This window comes from Panthera uncia, chromosome B4 (genome assembly GCF_023721935.1).
Source record: "Panthera uncia isolate 11264 chromosome B4, Puncia_PCG_1.0, whole genome shotgun sequence".
Classification (NCBI taxonomy): Eukaryota; Metazoa; Chordata; class Mammalia; order Carnivora; family Felidae; genus Panthera; species Panthera uncia.
Window position 1 is genome coordinate 100,978,038 of NC_064809.1, and position 22,701 is coordinate 101,000,738.

The window sequence follows — 22,701 nt, forward strand, 5'->3', positions numbered from 1 at the left end:
GTCATAAAGACTCAAAACCAGGGGACTACCTCTGACTTTGGTTATACTTAGCATTCAATAGTCATTCAATGTTAAACCAGTTATTATTACCTCCAAAGGGTGACCTTCGTATATCGTATTTCATTACTGTGTCTCCACCCCAGCTCAGGATTGCATACTCTCTTGCCTGGACTTTTGTTACCTTACTACATTAGTTTTCCATTGTTGTATAACAATTTGCCACAAATGTAATTGTTGTGTAACAATTTGCTATAAACTTAAGACAACTAATTTATTTATTATCTCATGGCTTCTGTGGGTCAAAAAGCCAAACAGCTTAGATGGATTCTCTACTTAGGGTCTCATAATGCTGCAATCAAGGGCTGATTGTGCTGTGTTCTCATCTGGTGGCTTGACTGGGAAGAAGCCATTTCCAGGCTCATGCAGAGTTTCAGCAGATTTAATTTCCTTGTGACTGCAGAACTGAGGGCCTCAGCTTCTTGTTGGCTCTTTGACTGGAGACTAGACTTAGTTCCAGCTTGTAGAGGCCTCCCACAGTTTTGCCACAAGGATTGTCACAACATGGCCATCTACTTCATTATGCCAGCAAGCAGAATCTATATAGTGTAATATAGTGTAATATAATCATGGGAATGCTATCCTCTCACCTTTGCCTTATTCCATTGGTTAGATGAAAATCATCCTTCCCTTGCAACAGGAGGGGATTATACAAATGCATGAATAGCAGGAGGTAGGAATAATAGGGGGACCACCTGAGAGACTGTCCACCACAGTCTCCCAGCCAACTATTTTATATTTCACAAATCTATTAGAGTAATCCTTCCAGATTTAAATATATTACTTAAATTAGAGACATAACCAAATAAGACTTGAGAACAGATGGGGAAAGTATATATCTATTTAAGAAATCTAACTCCTCAGTATCATAGCAGAAAGTCAATAGATACTATCTGAAATAATTGAGTCTTAACAGAGCAGTATAAGAATGTTATTTAGTGATTGTAGAGGTAAACACCATGTGTATATCATGATGTATATTGTGTATATCATGATGATGAAACTCAAGAAGTATTAACTTATAATCATCTTATGCTAGGCTTCATCTGATCTCATTACCCTTATTGAAATTATTTTTCCAGTGTCCTCTAATGGTTTGTTTCTTAATAAATAGCGGTTATTGAAACATGCTGAAACATGTATAAGATTTTACTTTCAATATTTAAGCAAATACTTGAAAAATATACTAGAAAATTTAATCTCAGTGTTTGAAGACTTTTATTTAAACTTCCAAATTTATGTATGAATCTCATGTATAACATACCTAATAAATCATTGGGAATCCAGCCTCTGCTAAAATATTTGATAAACTCTGATAATAAGGTACTTGCTATCACAGAATCAACTCCTCTTCTATGCACTTTAAAATATTCTTCTTTATGGCCTCTCAGGCATGTATTTATTAAGTAATTATACAGTTCCCGGCAGTCTGTTAGGTCAGAAGATAAACAGATGAATAAGAAACTACCCTATTCTTTACCTGGTTTGAATGGAACTACTTGTCTTCTAATGTTTACCAGTTTGTCCCATGTCTCCTCTCTAGACCCACATGGTAGATTATAGTGCCTTTGAGCTTGGAATTTGGAACCAGGGAAATGTGTTTCAATCCTACCTCTGTTGTGACTAGTGTTGTGAACTTGAACAGGTGACTGTAAAATGGAGTTGTTTTTTTTTTTAATTTTTAAAAGTTTTTACTTATTTGTGAGACAGAGAGAGACAGAGCATGAGCAGGGAAGGGGCAGAGCGAGAGGGAGACACAGAATCTGAAGCAAGCCCCAGGCACTGAGCTGTCAGCACAGTGCCCGACACGGGGCTAGAACTCACAGACTGCGAGATCATGACCTGAGCCGAAGTCGGATGCTTAACCGACTGAGCCACCCAGGCGCCCCTGGAGTTCTTGATACCTAACTCTTTGGGCTATAATGAAGTGATATCACATGGGTGAAACTACTTAGCACTGTATTTGACACATAATAGTTTTCAATGTTAGTGTTTGTAGTAGTAACAGCAATATACAATGATTTCATTTTTTATCATTTGAAGATGATGGCCATGCTTTCCCTAAGGATTAATGTCCTCAGTTTCTCATCAGCTATGATTTCTAGATCCTTCATATTATTGATTAGTCTCCTGTGTATATTTTCCAGTTTGTTAATGAGTCTCTTAATCAGCTGAACACAGTATTCCATATGTAATTTGATTAGATCCAAATTGAGAAGAACTATTTTCTTCTTTAATGTTCATTTCCCACTTATATCAATGCAAAGAATAAAATTAATTTCTTTGTAAGGCTCATTCCACTTAGACTGAAGTCTGTAAAACCCTAAAGTTATCTCTCCATGGACTACTCTTAAGTTGAATTTCACACTCAGATCTCATCCTGTACTTGTTCTTCTGGTATAATCCTGGGGCATTTTTTCCCCAAAGACACCATCTTACTGCCTAGTGTTACAAATTTCTGAGATTCATACAGATACATCTGTTCATCTGATGTGTTTCACAATTATATCAATATTTGTCATTCGTGAACCTGAGAAGAAAGCCAGCTGAATGCTTTATCAATTGTGGAATGAAGCTGACAGGACTCAAGAGTAGTTTAGGAATGCTTGAGATAAAGTTTACTTTGTGGACCATTAGGAACAGAAACAGAATTAAGCTTTAAGAATTTGTCGCCCAAATAACATAAAATACCCATTAGATTTCCAGACACATGCTAATTGCAAACTTTTCTTTTTGCCACAGCTTAATAACAGATAGCATAAATCATGTTATAGTCTATAATAAAATATAGAAGCATTTCTTAAGAATAAGTCAAACATTTCATTAATTCAATCCAGTAAACTTTTAGTGAGTCTAAATTGATAGATATAATAGAGATTAAAAAAATAAAATCACATTAGCTGTAATGAAGGTTATTACATGTAGAATCAGGTTGGTTTATACAGATGGATTAGGAATTTAACTCCAAAGAACTTCTACTTCTTTCACATAAATTCCAAGGATTCCTGGGTAGCATATGAGAGGCCTTTCATGTTGATGAACTGTGACATTCCCTAACTGTTGTGCTCAACCAGGGGAGATTTTTGCTATCCAGTTGGCAATTCCTGGGGACGTTTTTCTTTGTCACAATTGGGGAGATGCTTCCAGTGGGTGGGGACCAAGGATGCGGCTAAACTTCCTGCAACAACAAAAAAAATTATTTAACACAGACTGTCAGTAGTGCTGAGGTTGAGAGCCCTGGACTAACTCAATGAGTCTAAAACCTTTCGGAGTTGCAGTGGGCCTCTTTTCCCTTCCATTTCCCTCATCTCCACTTCAGCCCCTTCCAATTACTTTCTTAAGTTCTAGTTCTTTCCCATAATTTTTGCCCATAAAATATTTTTTTCATCCTTTGTAAAACCCAATATCAAATGCCTTTTTAAAGAGGCGAAGTGTGAGAAATATTCATGGCACGGCCCTCTCAGTGGTAACTAATAACATTCTGGGTTGTTACAAAACTGATGTTCAAATCATTGCCCTAGTTAGGAAGGGACTTTCCAAAATACCAGAATTTGGGAGAAATTCAGATAGAATTATTGAGGTCAGCTCTTACATTGAAATGGCATTTGTCAACAGAGATGATTAACTTAGCTAATTGATGGGATGCTATGGCTTAACTTTCAATAATTTATCTGACATGGAGTATAAAATATTGGGAGATTGAATGCAAAATTATAGTTCACGGGAAAATTGTTTGTACTACCTCATTGTACCTTCTGTAGTACTTTGTATACAATAGATTCTCAAAGAGTGACTGATTGATAGTGGAAACAGCTGTGTGGTTCAGGCATAAACTATTGACTGGAATACCAGAGCATCTCTGAATTATGTGTTTGTGATTCATGCCCTTCCTGATTTTCCTGTGGAGGCAGAGCTGAAGTGAGCCGTTGGAAGATAGAAGACCTTTAACTTGTCCAGTATTGAGTTCCCTATCCAGAGTTCTTTATCACAACATTTTTAGAATAGATCCTATCGGTGTCCCCCTGCTTTTCATCACAGTATTTTTCTGGCTAACGATGTAACAAAATTTAGATAATTTTATTTTATAAATATCATTTGGAGAACTAGCTTTCCTTAGATCTTTTCTCCATTCTTTTATCTCTCAGAAAAGTTATATTTAAACGGCCTGTCTTTGTAGATGATTACACAAACTGCCTAAAAGTTCCTTGCCTTCTTGAGATTTTCCTGAGCACCTCTTACTTTTTTTAAATACTAAATATTGATGTTATTTAGGAGTAAAAACCCTGGTTTTGGCTCTAGGATAAAGATACCCCCCCCCAAAAAAAGTAAGATAATTAACAGACAGGTTTACCAAAAGTTAGACATAAATAAAACCTTTATATGTATTATAAATTTTGAGGGTACAAGAGCATGGAGTTGGGAAAGAATAAAATAATTTTCTTTTTTTTCAAAATGGGTTTTTGAGGTTAGCTTTGAAGCAGAACTTGAAAGGGAATAGACCAAAAGCGGGTAGTTCTTGCAGTGTTTTCTATTTTTTCAAAATGATTTTATCTTGGAAAATTTTGAACAGATATGAGTAGAGAATGTAGTAACCCCCTATTTGCCCATCACCTGGATTCAGTAATTAACTTTCTGCCATTCTTGTGCCAGCTGTTTCCTATTGTTGCTGTTGCTTGGATATATTTTAAGATAAATTCCAGACTTCATTTTGTTCCTCCATGCCTAACTAAGAACAAATCTCTAAAAGTCATGGACATTTTAGTTCATACAGTGATTCCATCCTCACAACTATCAGAATTACTAATATATCTTGGTATCATCTAATATCTAGAACATATTCAAGTTTCCCTGATTGTCTTCAAAGCCTATGTTGGTATGTATATATATGTATATATGTATTTATGTATATATGTATATATACGAATTAGAATCCAGAGTCTACACATTTCATTTGGTTGTTAAGTTTCTTAAGGCAACATTTACTTCGATTAATGTTTACTCTTATTTTCAAGGTTGAAAAACTACACAAAATACCTAATTCTATTTGGACCAAATACCCTTTCCTCAATTAGTTATGCTGTGTTGGGAAGGCGAAGGGAGAGAGTCACCTTGCTATCCAAATAGAAACTCCTACTGTATCTATCTGTAATGTGCCCTGATATTTTCACTTCAGTGTCTGTTACTTTGGTGAACTTGACATGTGTGAAGTACATTATGGGATCCAGGAGCAATTGCAGGTACTTAAAATATTCGTTAGGCCGAGAGCCTTGGAAAGGCTGTTTAAAAGCTATTACCATGCAGTTCTGTTCTGTCTATAACTTCAACTGATTATAGATAAATTACCATTATTGATGTATCAAGCAGGCATGCAGGCCTCTTATACCTCATATACAAATGAGAACACACAGAGAACCAAAACATATTTTAATAAGGCAGTATGCCTAAAACACTTAGTTTTGAGGGTGGATAGTTTTAAAATAGTCTAGTTATGAAACCTTTGTATAAGGATGTCTAATTTTATAATAAAGTAACTAACTCCAATCAGAAACAAGTGTCTCCTTCATTCAAAAATATGGCATTGATCTCTTAAGATAATGGAGTGATGAGAATGTGTCAAAATGATGCAGGAATTTAGTAGCTTTAGAATGAAATCTGGGAATGTAATGGAGACAGTAGTCATGGAAATAATATTATCTTTTTGCAAAGCGTGATTCCAAAGTTACTAGTTTTCTTTAAATACTTGAGTGAAGTATTTAAGTGTAGCTTAACAACAGCTATTAAGTGTAGCTGTTACAAATGGTCATTGTAAATGTCTGTTTTTAATTACAGTATATAAATGATCCCATGGCTCCAGAAACTGTGAACATAGTAGAGTCAATGGCAGAATTATTTGAGGGTTCAGCAGAGATATCTTCAGACCTGTACTCGCTTGCTTCAGCTATATATAACAGTCATCCACATAACTTTCCTGTGAGGAACAGAGCTGAAGACCAGCATTCGACAGTTGGTAGGTACAATTTTTATGTTCGTTGAAGCATTTTCAACGCCCCAGTACTAGCTAGCACAGATATGAACCTTAGCTTAGAGTTCAACCAAATTATTAATGGTTCACGGGCTAGAGTCAGATTTTTTTCTTCTTCAACTGTTGGATAACCTCATGCAGCAAATGGATATGCCACACAGGCAGGAGCTGGCCCCTCCTAACCCATTTGACCTTCCTCCTAGAGAAAGTAGCACCCTAGAGTCTTTGGCCAAGCTGCATAGACAATCAGTTATTACAGTTGCCAAAGCAGGTGTGATGGGGAGGGATTAACATATCTTCAAATCATTTACAGGCCTCACACTCTCTGCAGCTTTTGACTAATAGGTTTTCAAATGTCACTAAAGGTAAATAGGTCAGAAAGTTACAACCTAGTGCATGGGGTGATAAACAGGTGTAGGTGACCCCAGTGACGTGGTGATGTCATTAGTATATATACTTGCTTGTCAGGGTCAATGGATCTTACTGTTTCTAAAAGAAGAATGTCATAAATAGCAAATTAAAAATATTTGGTTACACAACACAGATCTGAATGACTCTCTGGTCACTCTAAAATGCTAAGTTAGAAGAACATTTTTCTCATTGCCTTTTTTTCTGTTTAGTTGTTGTTTCATTCCAAATTAGAGGTGTTATTTTGTTGATGGAATAGTCAACTATATCACATTACATTCAATATGTGTTTTTTCATTTACTGATCGATTTTTTTCCTGTGCAAAGATGAGCAACACTAAAAATTAAGAAGCCTACAATTTCTGATACAGACGTTTCCTTGAGTACCTTGTTTGGCCTAATTTTTATTTAACATTGTTGGAAGCATATATTCTTAATAAAAAAAATAGCATTACTTGAAATCCTTATTCAGACATATTTATGTGTCAGTTACCCAAGCATGCTTGCTTTAAAGCTCCATGGGCTTTAATAAAGGTATGGAGATCTTTAATTCCAAATAAAAGTCTCATTTCTATAACATTCACTTGCTACATAGCATTGGCTTATAACATTTTAATTCGTTATATTACCTAGTCTTTCATTTAATAAAATTCCTAGCTCGTCCCTTTGAGAAGGTTTTGTTTTCTCATTAATCTCATATTCCAGGATGTATTTATTATTAATTATGCGTGTTTATTATTTATACATATTTTTATTATTTCATTTAAAGGAGTACACGAAGAAATTAATGGCGAATGTGAAATCAAGTTTAAGATTTCACTCTGTGAGGAAACATAATTTTGATCATAATTTTTTTAAACTGATTTCAAATAGGAACTGCAAGGAATCTGTATATCACTGACGTTTCTGCTGAGCAGCTGTCTTATGTTATCAGAAGACTTGTACCTTTCACTGAGCACATGATTAGTGTATCTGCTTTCACCATCATGGGAGAAGGACCACCAACGGTTCTTAATGTTAGGACACATGAGCAAGGTAAGAATGTATTTCCTTTGAAATAATTACCTACAAATATTGCTCTTACACATTATAATACTTTTTTTTTCTTTCATTCACATTAATTGTTCATTCTTCTTTACAAGTGCCAAGCTCCATTCAAATTATAAACTATAAAAATATTAGTTCTTCATCTATTTTGTTATATTGGGATCCTCCAGAATACCCCAATGGAAAAATAACTCATTATACAATTTATGCAATGGAACTGGATACAAACAGAGCATTCCAGATGACCACTACAGAAAACAGCTTTCTCATAACAGGTAGAACAATCTTTTTTAAAACATTCCTGTTCTGATGAAAATATGCATCTTTCTGCCTTGAACACTGCCGGACACGTGCTGCATCATTTCAGACTTCGTTGTGCTGTGCTGCCGTGGATATCTTGAAAAATACGTGCATGAGTAACTTGATTAGATGGTTTTTTTTATCTATATTTATCTGCAAAGAAATGACATCATCAGGTTACAAGTATCATAGGTATATGTTTAACACAGGGAACTTTAGGGGCGCCTGGGTGGCTTGGTCGGTTGAGCGTCCGACTTTGGCTCAGGCCATGATCTCACGGTCTGTGAGTTCAAGCCCCACGTCGGGCTCTGTGCTGACAGCTCAGAGCCTAGAGCCTGTTTCAGATTCTGTGTCTCCCTCTCTCTCTGCCCCTCCCCTGTTCATGCTCTGTCTCTCTCTGTCTCAAAAATAAATAAACGTTAAAAAAATTTTTTAAACACAGGGAACTTTATATCTGTTACATCGAAATGAAGTGTTACGAGCTTGAATGAATGAACGCACCTGAAGGAACTCACCTGACATAGTGTTTGTGCCAAGTCAACACAGTCCTTGCAATGTGCCAAAAATAATTGTTCAGCTTCAGATCATTGCCCTAATATTGAGGAAAGAACTAAAATACCACCAATGTGGAAATACCCTCAAGCCCAAGGAATTTGGGGAGAATGGGATTATAAGGAAAGTGACTTGGAGAGCCAGTCTCCCAAATAAATTATTTTCACTAGTCCTATGTCAGATGGCCCTAAAATAAGAATTTTATTTCACAATCTTTGAACAAATTACCTGTTGTCATTATAGGGTTAAAGAAATACACAAAATATAAAATGAGAGTGGCTGCCTCAACCCATGTTGGAGAAAGTTCTTTGTCTGAAGAAAATGACATCTTTGTGAGAACTCCAGAAGATGGTAAGAATTTCAGGTGCAATTTTAATAAAAAGTAACTAGTGGTTTTGCATGCTTACTGACATCTACTGTCTGTCTTTAGTGTCTGAAGCAATAAGCATGAAAGAATACATGTATTTAAAATTTTGTTTTCATCCTTCAGAACCAGAATCATCACCTCAAGATGTTAAAGTTATTGATGTTACTGCAAGTGAAATAAATTTGAAGTGGTCACCTCCTGAGAAACCTAATGGGATTATTGTTGCTTATGAAGTGCTCTATAAAAATAGGGATACCTTGTTTATGAAGAACACCTCAACCACAAACATAATTCTAAAGGACTTAAAGCCTTACACCCTCTATAACATCTCTGTCAGGTCGTATACCAGATTTGGTCATGGCAATCAGTTGTCTTCTTTCCTCTCTGTAAGGACTTCTGAGACTGGTAAGTTTTTTGTTTGTTGTTTAATAATACATAGTAATGAAAGAAACATGGCTGACAATTGTCATATTGTTTATATTTTAAATAATGTAAAATTTCCTATTCTTTTTGTATAACCCAGAAATTTATCTGTTTTGTTGTTGTTGTTGTTGTTGTTGTTTTCTGGTGAGGTATGGGAAAAGGCTTACTGTGTAAAATTTTAAAGTCTAATTTACATATACAGGAACTCCAAAATAGTACCAGTGAGTTTTTCGAATGAAAGACCTTGAGAAACCAAAGATTCTTTCAATGAACCTGTAAAATTGGAGTTGAATAACCACATGCTTTCAAATTAGGTAAAAGCAGAGACACACTCATAAGAATAGATTCCTCTGCGCCAATGAGGTATATATATAGAAAGAGATGCAGAGTGGGAGCCAGGAAGCTCATGCCTGGTTAAGCCTTGTGCAGGAGGTAGCATTTGACCTGGATCTTAAAGAGTAGGGTAGAATGGGTGTTATCAAAGTCTCTGGGCTGAGGGGAGGGAGTATCCCTTCTAAAGGAAATCATGGAAGCAAGGAATTATGCACTTGTGTTTCAGTTTCAGTGATGTAAGTACAAATAGCATATTTGCTATTTTGCCTGATCTTAGTTTATTGTTTATTTTATGTTTATAATTGTATAACTGGCGCATCACTCTTAAGCCAACTCTGTAATTTATGCTGAGAATTAATAACTAAATGCAAAGTTACTGTTTTGTTCCTACTTTTAAAATATTAAATATTTATTGAATAGTTACTCATTGAACCGTGTAGAATTACTATTCCTATTGGTCATAAATGACCAAATATCAGCAATTTCACATGGTTCATCCAGATGCTATATGTGCAGCCCCGTCTCTAACCTTGAGGATCTAGGTACCTAGTAAAGCAACTTATCTTTGACCACGAGCACCTTCTTGAGACTGGTCACTGAAATTAATAAAATGAGATGACACAAAAGAGCCCATAGAGAATGACAATAGTTGTAATTGCAGAAATGAAAGAGTAATGAAAGGAACATTTTATAGCTTTAAGAGTTATCCCTGAAGGTGAAATCTAATTGATGTTAAACTGTATATGGGCATGTTTCATTGCTTTTATTAAAGATATTGTACCTAAAGTAAGTATTTTTTTAAGAAAAAAAAATCTCCTCTTTACCTGATCTAGCTTTATAGTTTACACTGAGTCAAGGAAAGAAAAAAGCATATTTTAGACACCTGCAAAGTGCACTGGGCTCTGCCTTTGGCTTTCATGAAATGTACCTTTTTAATTCTATAATAAAGCGTTAAGATATTATCTTCATTGCCTAATGAAAAACAGGTCTGAAGGGTTCATCCCTTCAGTAAATATTTGTAATATGCCAAGCCCTACTGGGAATATAGCACTGTAAAGGAAAATGAATTTCTGACCTCCTAAAGTTAAAATTAATTGGTGGATATTTAATTGCTTAAGGTCACCCAGCTGGTAAGTGATGAAGCTGGAATTGGAACCCAAATTCGTCAGACTGGAAAGCCTATTTCCTTTCACGGTACAATCTGTTTTAGAAGCCATTGATAAAGTTGCTAAATTATAGAATATATCTAGGGTCTCTCTGTTAACTGTTGGCAGTAGTATTTTGCTGCTTGGGCTCTGCATAAGACGAGGAAGGAAAGTAAGTTTCAAAGTTACTGTTATGATATTAAACAATCACTATATGCACGAATGCTTATCAGATACTTCACTACTTAAATGGCCACAGCATCAAGAACATCTTATCTTAATGATTATCTATACAATAATCTTTTGTTGTTGTTTGCTAATTATTACATGCATTCAATCTTTTACTTAGTATTGGAAAATTAATTTAACTTTCATTTTATTTTCTGTTGTCTGATCTTAATTCAAAGGCAGGGATAATAAACCTTAAGTGAATGTAAGAATTTAACTTGACATGTAGTTAAAAGTGAGAATATTAGTTTTAGAATGTATCTTAGAAAAATACATAGAACCCTAGATACATAGATGTGGAGACCTAGAAATACTTGAGTGAAATGACTCAAAAATCAGAGTAGATGAGAAGTAATGTTGGGACTTGGAGGTAAGCTTGCTGATCATTTCAAGCCTCCAGAGTGAAGGAGAAAAATAAAGAAGGAAATAACTTACACCGTGGCTCACTAGCTCACCCATTTGGGTGAGTAAAGGGTCATTTTGATACTAGACTCTTCAGAAGCAAAACAGGTCTAATAATAGGGTATAATGTTCAATGTCCACGCTTCTAATTTCTAGCTCTCTGATCTGAGTTAGGATACTCTCGATGTCTTCGCATTCTTCATCTAGATGGAAATGGTGGACAATGAAGTCTACATTAGTGACTTTTTCTATAGTATGTTTGCTACACCAGTTTTAGCTCTTTTTGCAAAAGAGGAAGCTAAAATTTTGAGTAGTCTCAACGTGTCATTTGAAGCAAGATGTATTCAAGAACAACTGTCTATCTGTTACCAAGGCTTCCTATTCTTATTAAATAAATTCTTCCTCTACTGGTATTATAAAAAAACAAGAACTCTCTTTTCAATATTGTTTCATGAGAAATTGAGGGATGTAGTTAGCAATGTGTTAATGCTGCTGGGTAAAATAAATAAATAATTTGTTCACATATTTCTCTTGATTGGGGAATCAGAGTTTACTAATGCCTAGAAGTAAAATACCCTTGTGTTCAAGCAGAAAAGCTCGATACGTTTGATCTCATGAGTGTTTGTGTATGTGTGTGTGTGTTAAGTATGTGCAGTTGACAAACAAATGAAATCAATTCATGCTTTTTTACAGAGTTCAATAATCACATAAAGAACTTTAAGTTCTCATACAAATTACCTTTTGAGGTTCTCTGTGTATTCTCTTTCCTTTTTAAGATATAACTTTATACTAAGCCTTTAACAAAATGCCTTGAATATGTCTGATTTGGGGTAATGACCACTAATGGGTAGTAACTTATATGTTGATCAAAATTTTGTATAGGACTCTATAATGAATAGCATTTAAAAATTTTTCTACATAATATTAAAACTGTGTATGCCAAACAACAATTTTTAGGCACACTCAAGGTAACTTCCCACTTCTTCTTTTCAGATCATTGTGAACAAACTTGTTTCTTATTTTTATTTTTTAAATAGATTTAGCTTATTCCAACTGTTTGTAACAATTACTTTTTATTCATGAATTATCTATTTTACACAATACTTCTCCAATTGGACACACTGTGCTAGTTCGGAAAACTCTAAGTGCATCATTACTCTCCCAAATCAGTAAGTCATCAAGTCTGTCTTCTTTCTTTCCCCTGAACCCAGCACTGGTTATCCCCTAAGGATAAATGAATAAAAATGCAAAGGATATCAGCCTGAGGTCAGGGATGCATATTTATATTCTGACTACTGGTGATAGGCGTGCAAATCCAGAGGGACAACTTAGCAAATTCCAATGAGAATTTTTCAAAATCAAAAGTTATACTGAGTTATTAAGTTCAAGCGTAGCATTACTAAATCCTTTTTTTCTTGCAATTAAAGAGCTATTCACTTCAATCTTACTTGTTTTGCTTAGCTTTGAATTTCTCTCTTGTTTTTAAATATGTTTTATGTCCAGTTGAACATATTTATTTATTCCCTGAACAGGTTTTTGTGGTTTCCATATCATATGCATTGTAGATGCAGCAGTGAGTAAGAGAAAATCCCTACTTTCTTGGAACTTAACATTCTAGAAGTTTTACAGTAAACAAATGCTATATATGATTTTGGTACCAGTGTATTCTAGGAAGAAAAGAAAATCAGGGAAAGAAGAGAGAATTAAGCAGGCTGATTAGTATTGATTAGTATTGATTAGTAAGCAGGCTATTTGAGGTAGAGGACTGAGAGAAGTCCTGTCTGAAGAAACTGTATTTGCCTGGAGACATTAACAATCTGTAGGAGTAAACTAGATGAGATTAAGGAAGAAAAATGCTTCAGAAGGAGAATAGCAATAGCCTGAAGTTCCTAAAGTAGAAAGATACTGTATGTGGTTGAGGAAGAGCAGAGCCTTTCTTTCCTTGGAGTAATCTGAGTTATGCGGAGAGAATTAGCAGATGAGGAGAGACAACCTGGCAAAGGTGGACTGTGCAGATTTTTGGGTGTCATTCTAAGAGGTTTGGAGTTTAATTGTAATGGGTAGCTATTGAAGAATTATGACAAGAATGTGATATGATTTGCAGTTTTGGAAGATCATTCCTGACTATGTTGGATTTGGGAGTGAGGAAAAAAATCACGCTTAATTACTAGGTGTTTGGTTGGAATATCTGGGTGAATGGTGGCGTTGCAGTATTACTTAGCACAATACCTGCGATTTGTTGTCTCATGGCTTCGAAGAATGAAGAGGTGGACACAAAATGAGCAGCCAGCAAAAGTTTAATAGAGTATAAGATTAGAAAGAAAGAATAGTATGGAAGCTGTCTTCACTGAGAGGGGACATTCGAAAGTGAATGTCCCTGACTATAGGCAAGGGTCCTTGTTTTATAAGGTTCTGGTCACCACCCTCCTGCCCCCACCCTTCCCCCTTGTACCTGCTCAGGCTCCACCCTTACTGGCTTGATAGTTCTAGGTGCTGGGTTGTCCATTCCTGATTGGCTCATTTCCATTGTATGAGGGGGGTGGTCTATGGCTATACCATTCCTTTGGGTCATAGATTTTTATGGTCTACTATTTATTTTTAGTCAGGTCTTTTATCAGATTCCTGAGAGAAACCTGCGGGGTAGTAGGTGGTGTCTGTTACATTCTTAAGAGGAACCTTATGCCCTAGGGGGTTTGCTGTGTTAAGGCATTCCCAGCATTGTTCCATTGTATGTGCTTTTCCCCACCCAGGGGCCTCAGGTCCTAATCTTTCCCTTTCTGCCTATTTTATCCTATTCTTTCCCTATTATATTGGTACCATTTACTGAGACAGGGAAGCCTGGAGAAAAGGTCAGTTTGGAGGAAATTCAGTTTTGTTTTGACCATGTTTTAAATATCTGAGTACCTGTCATTAAGGCAATTGGATATGTAAGTTTGAAACTCACAGGAAGAATCCAGAGTTGAATATACAATTTGAATGAATTACCATATCTCTGGTATTCAAAGTCAAGGGATGAGATAAAGTCACATCAGAGGGAGTGTAGATAGAGATGGAAAGAAGACATACACCTATGTCCTATAGACTTGTCCTATACACCTATAGACTACACCTATACACCTATGTCCTATACACCTATAGACTTTGGGAAGTCGAGAGGACTTAGTCAAGGACTAAGCAGAAGTGAGCAGTGGTGAGGTAAGGGGAAAAGCAGAGAAGATTATGTAAGGCAAGTGAATAAATATTTTCAAGTAGAAGGAATTTATTTTTTAGGTCCAATTCTGGTCAGAGTGGAGGGCACATAATTAATTAGTGGTATGGCAATATGGAGATCACTGATGACTTCATGATAGTGGGTTTCATGGAAAAAATGGGGGAAAATGCCTAACTAAAGTGAGATTAAGACAGAATGATACATTAAAAGTGGAGAAAATGAGTAAAGGCAGATTTTGAGGAATTTTGATACGACATACAGGCCAAAATGGAGCAATAGTTGAAAGGACAAAGAGAATCAATAGTCTTTTTTTTTTCTTTTGCTGTGATATAATGTGTGTGTTTTCACATATTTACAATATAGGAATAATTCAACACAGAGAGAAAAATCATTAACATGACAGAGGGGGAATAACTTCAGTTCTAAAGTCTCAGACTAGATAGAATAGAATCTACCACAGAAGTGGAGGGCCAGGCAAATATCCACTGACTGATGAATGGATAAAGAAGTGGTATATATACAATGGACTATTACTTAGCCATCAAAAAGAATGAAATCTTGCCATTTGCAATGACATGGATGGAGCTAGAGAGTATTATGCTAAATGAAATAAGTCAGAGAAAGATAAATGCCATATGATTTTAGTCATATGTGGAATTAAAGAAACAAAACAAATGAACATGGGACAGGGCAAACCAGGAAACAGACTTAATTATAGAGAACAAACTGCTCTCTATTAATTAAGAACAAACTTAATTATAGAGAACAAAGGTTACTGCAGGGGAGATGGGAGGGGGATGGTATAAATGGGTGTTGGGTATTAAGGAAGACACTGGGTGTTGTATGTAAGTGATGAATCACTAAATTCTACTCCTGAAACTAATATTACACTGTATGTTAACAAACTGGAATTTAAATAAAGAAGAAATGCAGGGCTAGGACTTTGAAGGGAGTTAAGTAGAGAAGGCAGTTAAAGGGAAATTGGTGGTAAGAAGATAATGTAGTTTTTTTCTGAGTGTTATTATTTTCTCAATGAAGTGAGAAGCAAGTTTATTAGCTTTGAATAAGACGGGGAGTGATATTGGATGATGGTGGACAGAAAAGATGGTGAAAAACATACGTAACAGAAGGGGAGACTGAACTGACTAAAGTAAAATAGAGGCTGCTGGGCAGTGGAAAAGATTCATTTGAAATTTGAGGTTTAAATTTAAATAAGGCTTGTTAGCTGGAGTTTTGTTTTGTTCAGACATTTTCAGCTGTTCGCTGCAGATCTGGAACTAGCAATGAAATTGGTTTAACCTGAATTGGAATTTTGCTGGAAAGCAAGATGGAAAAAGGAGTTGATGGAGATTGCTAGGGACTGGTTTTATTGGCAGGCAATGGATTCTGGCCCAAGTAAGTAGGGAGATGAGGACATAAGGGAGATGATGAACCATGAAGATTGGATGAGGGTTAAAGAATTTTTGGAGTGTCAATACAAAGAATTTTTGGAGTGCCAATACAATAAACTGTTGCCAAAGAAAGGAATACCGGTAATAACAAGATCTCAGGTATTGCCATAAAAGCTAGTGGTTAAAGTGAGGTGGAGGAAAAATTGGAATTATGGAGATCAAGGAATACAGAGTCCAGAGAATTGGAAAGATCATTTACATTGATGTTGACATCTTTTAAGACTGGTAGAAAGTCAGTCCAGTCATCTAGGTGATAAATTTTCTTGTTTTTTTTTTTTAAGATTTCATTTTAATTCTACTTCGTTAACATTAAGTGTTATATTAGTTTCACATGTACAATATGGTGATTCAACAATTCCATATATCACCCAGTGCTCATCATGACAGGTGCACTCCTTAATCCCCATCACCTATTTAACCCCTCCTCCTCCCCTCCTCCCCTCTTAGGTGATTAAAATTTTAAGATGTTTGAAGAAGTGACATGGTATCACTAGATGACTGTCTTAAGGAGGGGTAGCACAAGAGTTCTTCAGGAAGAAGGAAGGAGAAATGATCTGGATATGGCAAAGATGGGCAATAAATACAGCTACTCAACTCCCAGGTTCTATGGTTATAGGGGTTGTAGGAGAAAAACAATGATTACCTGTTACCCAAGAGTGGTAAAATATAATGTTCTCAGAAGGTCCAATATTTCTCTTAGAGCCAGAAGGTTGAGAAAGCATTCAGAGTAGTTTTTGAGAATTTTTCTCAATGTAATGGGTTGGCTTGAGAAGGTAACTAGAAATTTTGAATGTATGCAAAAACATTATATTGTGCAGAATTATATTGCTACATTAAACTATGTATTAAATTACAATTCTTCCCAAAGTTTTAGAAATATCAATATTCTTCCATCAGTTTTTCCTATTAAGTGTGCCTTAGATGAAATACACTTCATAACAGGTAACAAGTGGGGACAAGTGGTTTTGCATCCACATTTTCAAGGCTTTTGAATTTTGTTTTTCTGCTTCATTAAATTTACTAGTAGCAACTTAAATATCTATTATATATTGAGTGCCAATATATAGGTTCAATTCTTTCTTTTGAAATGAATACTCTTTTTTAAAGTTTATTTATTTTGAGAGAGAGAGAGAGAGAGAGAGAGAGAGAGTGAGAGAGAGAGAGAATGAGCTGGGGAGGGGCGGAGGGGGGGGAACAGAGGATCCAAAGTGGGTTTTGTGCTGGCAGCAGATAGCCCAGTGCAGGACTCAAACCCACGACCATGAGATCATGGCCTGAGCCAAAGTATGACAGTTAACCAACCAAGCCACCCAAGCGCCCCTGAAAGGAAACATTCTTATAATAGGACTTTATAATGGCAATAATGTTTATGTCGTTAGTTTATGTTGTTTAACCCCTCAAATTAGTCATTACTGTTATTGTTCCCATGCAGGCAATTTTTAAACCATTATCTTTGCAACTGTGGTTTTTCATCTCCAGTAAATATTTTTCTGCCTAAAATGCATTGTTTATAACTTCATTCATTGAGGATTTTCTGGTTTTGTTCATCGGAATATGTTTTTATCTGCTCTTGTTAATTTTTCTGGGGATAGAATTCTCATTTTTCAGTTGAGGTCAATTGTCAGTCTAATTGTCATTCCTATGTAGATGATCTGTTTTGTTTTGTTTTGTTTTGTTTCTGGTGCTGTTAAGATCTTCTCTACTTTGTTATTTGTACTTTTACAATGATGTGTCTAAATATGATTGTTTAAAAATATTGTCCTGCTTGGAGCTTATTGAGATTCCTTGTCCTGAACTTTGATATCTTTCAACATTTTTCAGAATTTCAGCCATTATCCTTTGAAATATTTCTTCTTCCTCCTTTCTGTTATCTATCTTAAGCTCCTTCAGTATATGCTTCATGTCTCTTATCTGCTCTTTACATTTTCTGTATTTTTTTCCTCTGAGCTCCATTGTTGATAATTTTTCAATACTGTCATTCTTTTCACTAAATTTCTCTCCATCTCTATCTAATATGCTCTTTTATACATTAAAATAATTTTAATTTCAGTTATTTTGTTTTTCTATTGTAGAAGGCCTGTCTGGTTCTCTTTCAAATCTGCTTGGCTATATGCATCATTTATTATTATCTAAAGAATAATTCTTTGCTCATATTTTCAAATCTGTTTGATCTCTTGAAATACATTAGGCATTCATATATTTATTCTTTGGTAATTTCAATATCTGAAGTCTTTTGAAGTCTCTGTGTGTGTGTGTGTGTGTGTGTGTGCGTGTGAGAGAGAGAGAGAGAGAGAGAGAGAGAGAGAGAGAGAGAGTGAGTGTGAGAGAGAGAGTGAGAGAGACAGAGAGAGACAGGGTTTTTTGTTTTTGTTTTTGTTTTTCTGTTTTCTTTGCTGTCTTTATTGGTGCCTGATTTGCTATCAGTCAGCACATTTTCCTTGAAATTTATCTGTGGTAAATTTATGTGGCCTGAGTTGAAGTTGAGTTCCTTCGGAGAGGATTTATGTTTGCTTCTGCTAGTGGCTTTTGAATAATAGCAACTCAGGATTACAGATTCATTTTCATTTAAATTCTGAAGTGAACGTTTTTTCAGGCTATCTAGGTAGCATGGATTTGAGCCACATAGACTCATAGGAATAGGCATGCACTTCCAAAACTGCATAATTTTTTTTTTCTTTTTTGCATCTTTATCCAGAGAGCAGCGAGAAAAAAAATTCTCCTCTGTCCTCTTTTGCATGGTGGGTTTACTTCTCACTCCCCTTTCCCTGGTGAACATACCATATTGCACAAGAACAGCAGCTACCACTCACACTGAATTCTGTGGTACTCTGCAGAAGAATTCAAGGTACCCCCTGGAATTGTCCACTAACATGGTTGAAGTTGCATTCTTTTGGCTTTCCAGCTTATTATGCAGGGATATCCCTTACTCTTCTGTTGGCCCAAGTCTTTCGGTTCTTTATCTGGCACTCCGCATAGCTGTTTTGCAAAAACTCAACCTCACCAGGATTGACCAGTACCCTTCAAGACAAAGCTGGCATTAGTACCAGCTTCCATTTCACAATACCTGTTTTTACTGTGTTTTTGTGTGTGTGTAATTTAATTTTTTTTTTTTTTTTGCTTTTGCTTTTTGGCCACCACAGATTTCCAGTTTTGTTGTCAACTCTTCAATTCCTTTAAAGAAAAGTTTGTTTTAATTTTATGAAGGGTTTTAATTGTTTTAATTAATATAGTCATTCAGTGTAGGGTATCTATTTCAATATTTACCAGAATCAGAATCCCACATGTAGTATTAGTGTTTGAACATATGTGGAGAAACTTTTTGTGACCATTGAATTCAATACAATAAGAACATTAGTAGATACATCAAACTAGTATTTTATTTAACGATATCCTATATCCTTAGGAGACTGTTTTCCTGACAGATCATAATGTGCAACATTATACTTAGGAAGGATTCCTTGCCTTGTCATGTGTTATACACAAAACTAATTATTAATGTTTGATATATTATTATTATTAATGAAAGGCAGAATTGACTTTTAGGTGTTTTTCAATTTTTTTTCCATCTGTATGATCCTCAGCAATAGCTTAATACCATCTCAAATATTTTAATAAAAATATCATCTATAAGCATTATTTTGTAGAATCATAGTATGAATTTCTTTTGAGATAAAATTTTTTCTATACAGTTTTAAGTGTATAAGTTATGCGTATCTTATTCCATTTAGGATGTTTATTACAATTACACTCTAGTGAATGTTCTTATGAACATATTCTAGTGTACTTGGATCAAAACTTCAGCAAAATGGGGTGCCTGGGTGGCTCAGTCTGTTGAGTGTCTGACTTCAGCTCAGGTCATGATCTCACGGTCTGGGGTTCGAGCCCCGTGTTGGGCTCTGTGCTGACATCTCAGAGCCTGGAGCCTGCTTCAGATTCTGTCTCCCTCTCTCTCTGCCCCTCCCCCACTCATGCTCTGTCTCTCTCTGTCAAAAAATAAATAAGCATTAAAAAAAACTTTCTAAAAACTTCAGCAAAATAGATTTTTTTAAGAATATATTTTTAGGATGGAATTATTTTATGCATTTATATTTTTGTTTTTTCCCAGTGCCCGATAGTGCACCAGAAAATGTTACCTACAAAAATATATCTTCTGGAGAGATTGAGCTATCGTTCCTTCCCCCAAGTAGTCCTAATGGAATCATACAAAAATATACAATTTACATCAGGAAAAGTAGTGGAAATGAAGAAAGAGCTATAAATACAACCTCTTTGACCCAAAGCATTAAAGGTAAAAATAATATTTAATGTTGTACATTTATATTTGTACTGACAATGTGGTTATAAAATATTAGCTTGCTTTTATATTATAAGTGGTAAGTAGGATTCATTTTGTACAGAGTATGACAATACTGGCTTTTTGGTTAAATAAACTAGGAGTTTATTACAGTCACATGAAAGAATACTCAAAGTCAATCCTTTGTGACCTTATCCTATACCATTTTGTCTTTGTAATAGGACTTACTATTTGAAAGAAGTACATTTTCATTTAATTTTTACTTTTGGAAGATTAAGAGTCATTTCATAGTTTCCTTCTTGCCTATTATTAAAGGATATTTTATAAGTCTTAACTTAGCTATGTTATTTCTTTTTAGGACTGAAGAAATATACCCAATACAAGATTGAGGTGTCTGCTAGTACACTCAGGGGTGAAGGAGTTCGGAGCGCACCCATAAGTATACTGACTGAAGAGGATGGTAAATACAGTAGCGGATCCTGATATGTTTTGAATCCATCACATTTCAAAAAAAAAACATGTACATAAAATGAAGATATAATGTGAAAATTCTCTTAGATTTGGGTATCAGTTATGTGCATGTCAGCATTATACAGAAATTTCACTGTCACAGAGTAAAAGAAGCTAGCAAAGTCAGCTTTATGTTCAATAAAATCAGGTATAAAATGTTCTTCTTTGATGCTCAAGTCATCTGTGCTCTGTAAAAAATCAGTAATATTTTTTCATGGCAGTTTTTAAGGCTAAAATTTCAGTTTGAATGGTTTGAATATAAATTAATGTATGTTATGGCTGTGTTTTTCAACTTTAATGTTCATAAGAATAGACATTTACATCAGTTTTGTAGTAGATTCTGTTATGTCAACCTGCAACCTCTCCCCCTCCCTTTTTTTTTTTTTTTTTTTTTTTTTTTTACTGTATTAGGACTAGCTTGATAATGAGTTCAGGCCAGTTTTTAGGTTTCTGTATGTAATTTTCCAAGACGCCATTCCTGAATGTTAATAGCCTTATTAAATATTGAATATTTAAACATATCTTTTCCTAAACCTGAATAAAATCAACTTTACTACTGAGACCACTTTACACTGGTACCTCACCAAGTTCTAGGCATATATCACGCTAAGAAAATTACTTTTGAGGAATATATTTGGGATTTGGATTTGCATTTTATGTTTTATACATTGTATATATTTGACACTGTTATTTTTATTTTTATTTCTACAAAAGGAAGTCCTATTGCCATGAGAGTTGGGCCTGGGTGTATCATAAGTGTTTTCAGGATATCTTTATTCCCCCCTCTCTTTCAAGTTTTTCCATCTTGAAGTTCAGTTGCATTCTGTGCATGTTTCTAGTCATACACCAGGACAATATGTGCGTTATATATGTCTAGCAGAAGGAAGACTTTTCTTGCATTGTTCTTATTTTACTCAAAGTAATGGTCTTTGGAGCCTTCTTCTCCCAATTGAGGTCCTTCCCTATTTTTCTCTCTACGAAATTATTTCATCAGTGTCCAAGTGGGCTGCTCTGATTTGTCCCAGGTTCTAAGTCCTCTCATGGGTTGGTCTTCCCTAGTCATTACCTCTACTTATTATGCTTATTTCTCCATCAAAGTTCACCTGTCCAACTTTTAATTTTTGTCATAATTCAGTTCTTTGTGCTGAAATAAAGTGAAAATTAACTAATAAAACATCCTTTCCAATGGGACAATTGTTAAAGGCTAGAACAGAGTGGGGGTTAGCTCTTTATTTCCATCTTAGACAATGCCTAAGAAAGAGGTACTAGATAATTTATGCAATGCCCTTCTGGACATAGTACCCACTTCCCCACCCCCTAATTTAATGAAATAGTCCTGATGGTAAGAATTCGAGATCTTATATGAAGGAATCTAAACCAGTAGTGAACATATATTCCAAGAAGACAGAGCTTTTTACCACTTAAATCAATTGTTTCAAACTCTACAGTGCATCTGAATTACCTGGACTGTTAAAGTTACCATGGCAAATCACCATAGCGAACTTAGCATCTAAGTGTCTGGTCAAGTCACTGATATAATTACTAATGAATGGGGTGAAGAATAGGACCCCTTTATTGAAAAATTATGACAAATCAAGAATGGATAAAAGACTGAGATGCTTTGTGTTTTGGGTATTAGGTGCTCGTTGTCCTCATGAAACTTGCAGCTCAGTGGCAGAGTTCTAAATTCAATAAGTGTATAGACAAATAGTTTTTATAACTTTAATATTTCCCCCAAATTACTCCTCAGGACAATAAGAGGCATGTTAGTTACTGAGGTAGAAGAAGTGTAGATGAGGAAGTTAAGTCTAAGATGTGACCTGAGGGAAGATGAGAGTTAGGAAAGACCATACCAGGAGGAGAAAGAGTCTTATGCATACCTGTCTCACCTATTCTCATATGCTTTGTTATGATGAATTGGACAGATTGCAAAAGATATCATTGCATTTAT

General features: G+C 35.3%; 1 protein-coding gene across 1 annotated transcript in view; it reads left to right on the top strand.

Annotated features, from left to right (window-relative positions):
- The window catches only part of PTPRQ (protein tyrosine phosphatase receptor type Q), a 199,536-nt gene that overhangs the window by 22,665 nt on the left and 154,170 nt on the right, over positions 1–22,701 (top strand). Inside the window, exons 10-16 of the mRNA XM_049626005.1 lie at positions 5,887–6,064; positions 7,361–7,522; positions 7,630–7,809; positions 8,630–8,737; positions 8,877–9,158; positions 20,052–20,234; positions 20,599–20,700. Of these exons, the coding sequence (XP_049481962.1) occupies positions 5,887–6,064; positions 7,361–7,522; positions 7,630–7,809; positions 8,630–8,737; positions 8,877–9,158; positions 20,052–20,234; positions 20,599–20,700 (1,195 nt within the window). The remainder of the gene's footprint in view (positions 1–5,886; positions 6,065–7,360; positions 7,523–7,629; positions 7,810–8,629; positions 8,738–8,876; positions 9,159–20,051; positions 20,235–20,598; positions 20,701–22,701) is intronic.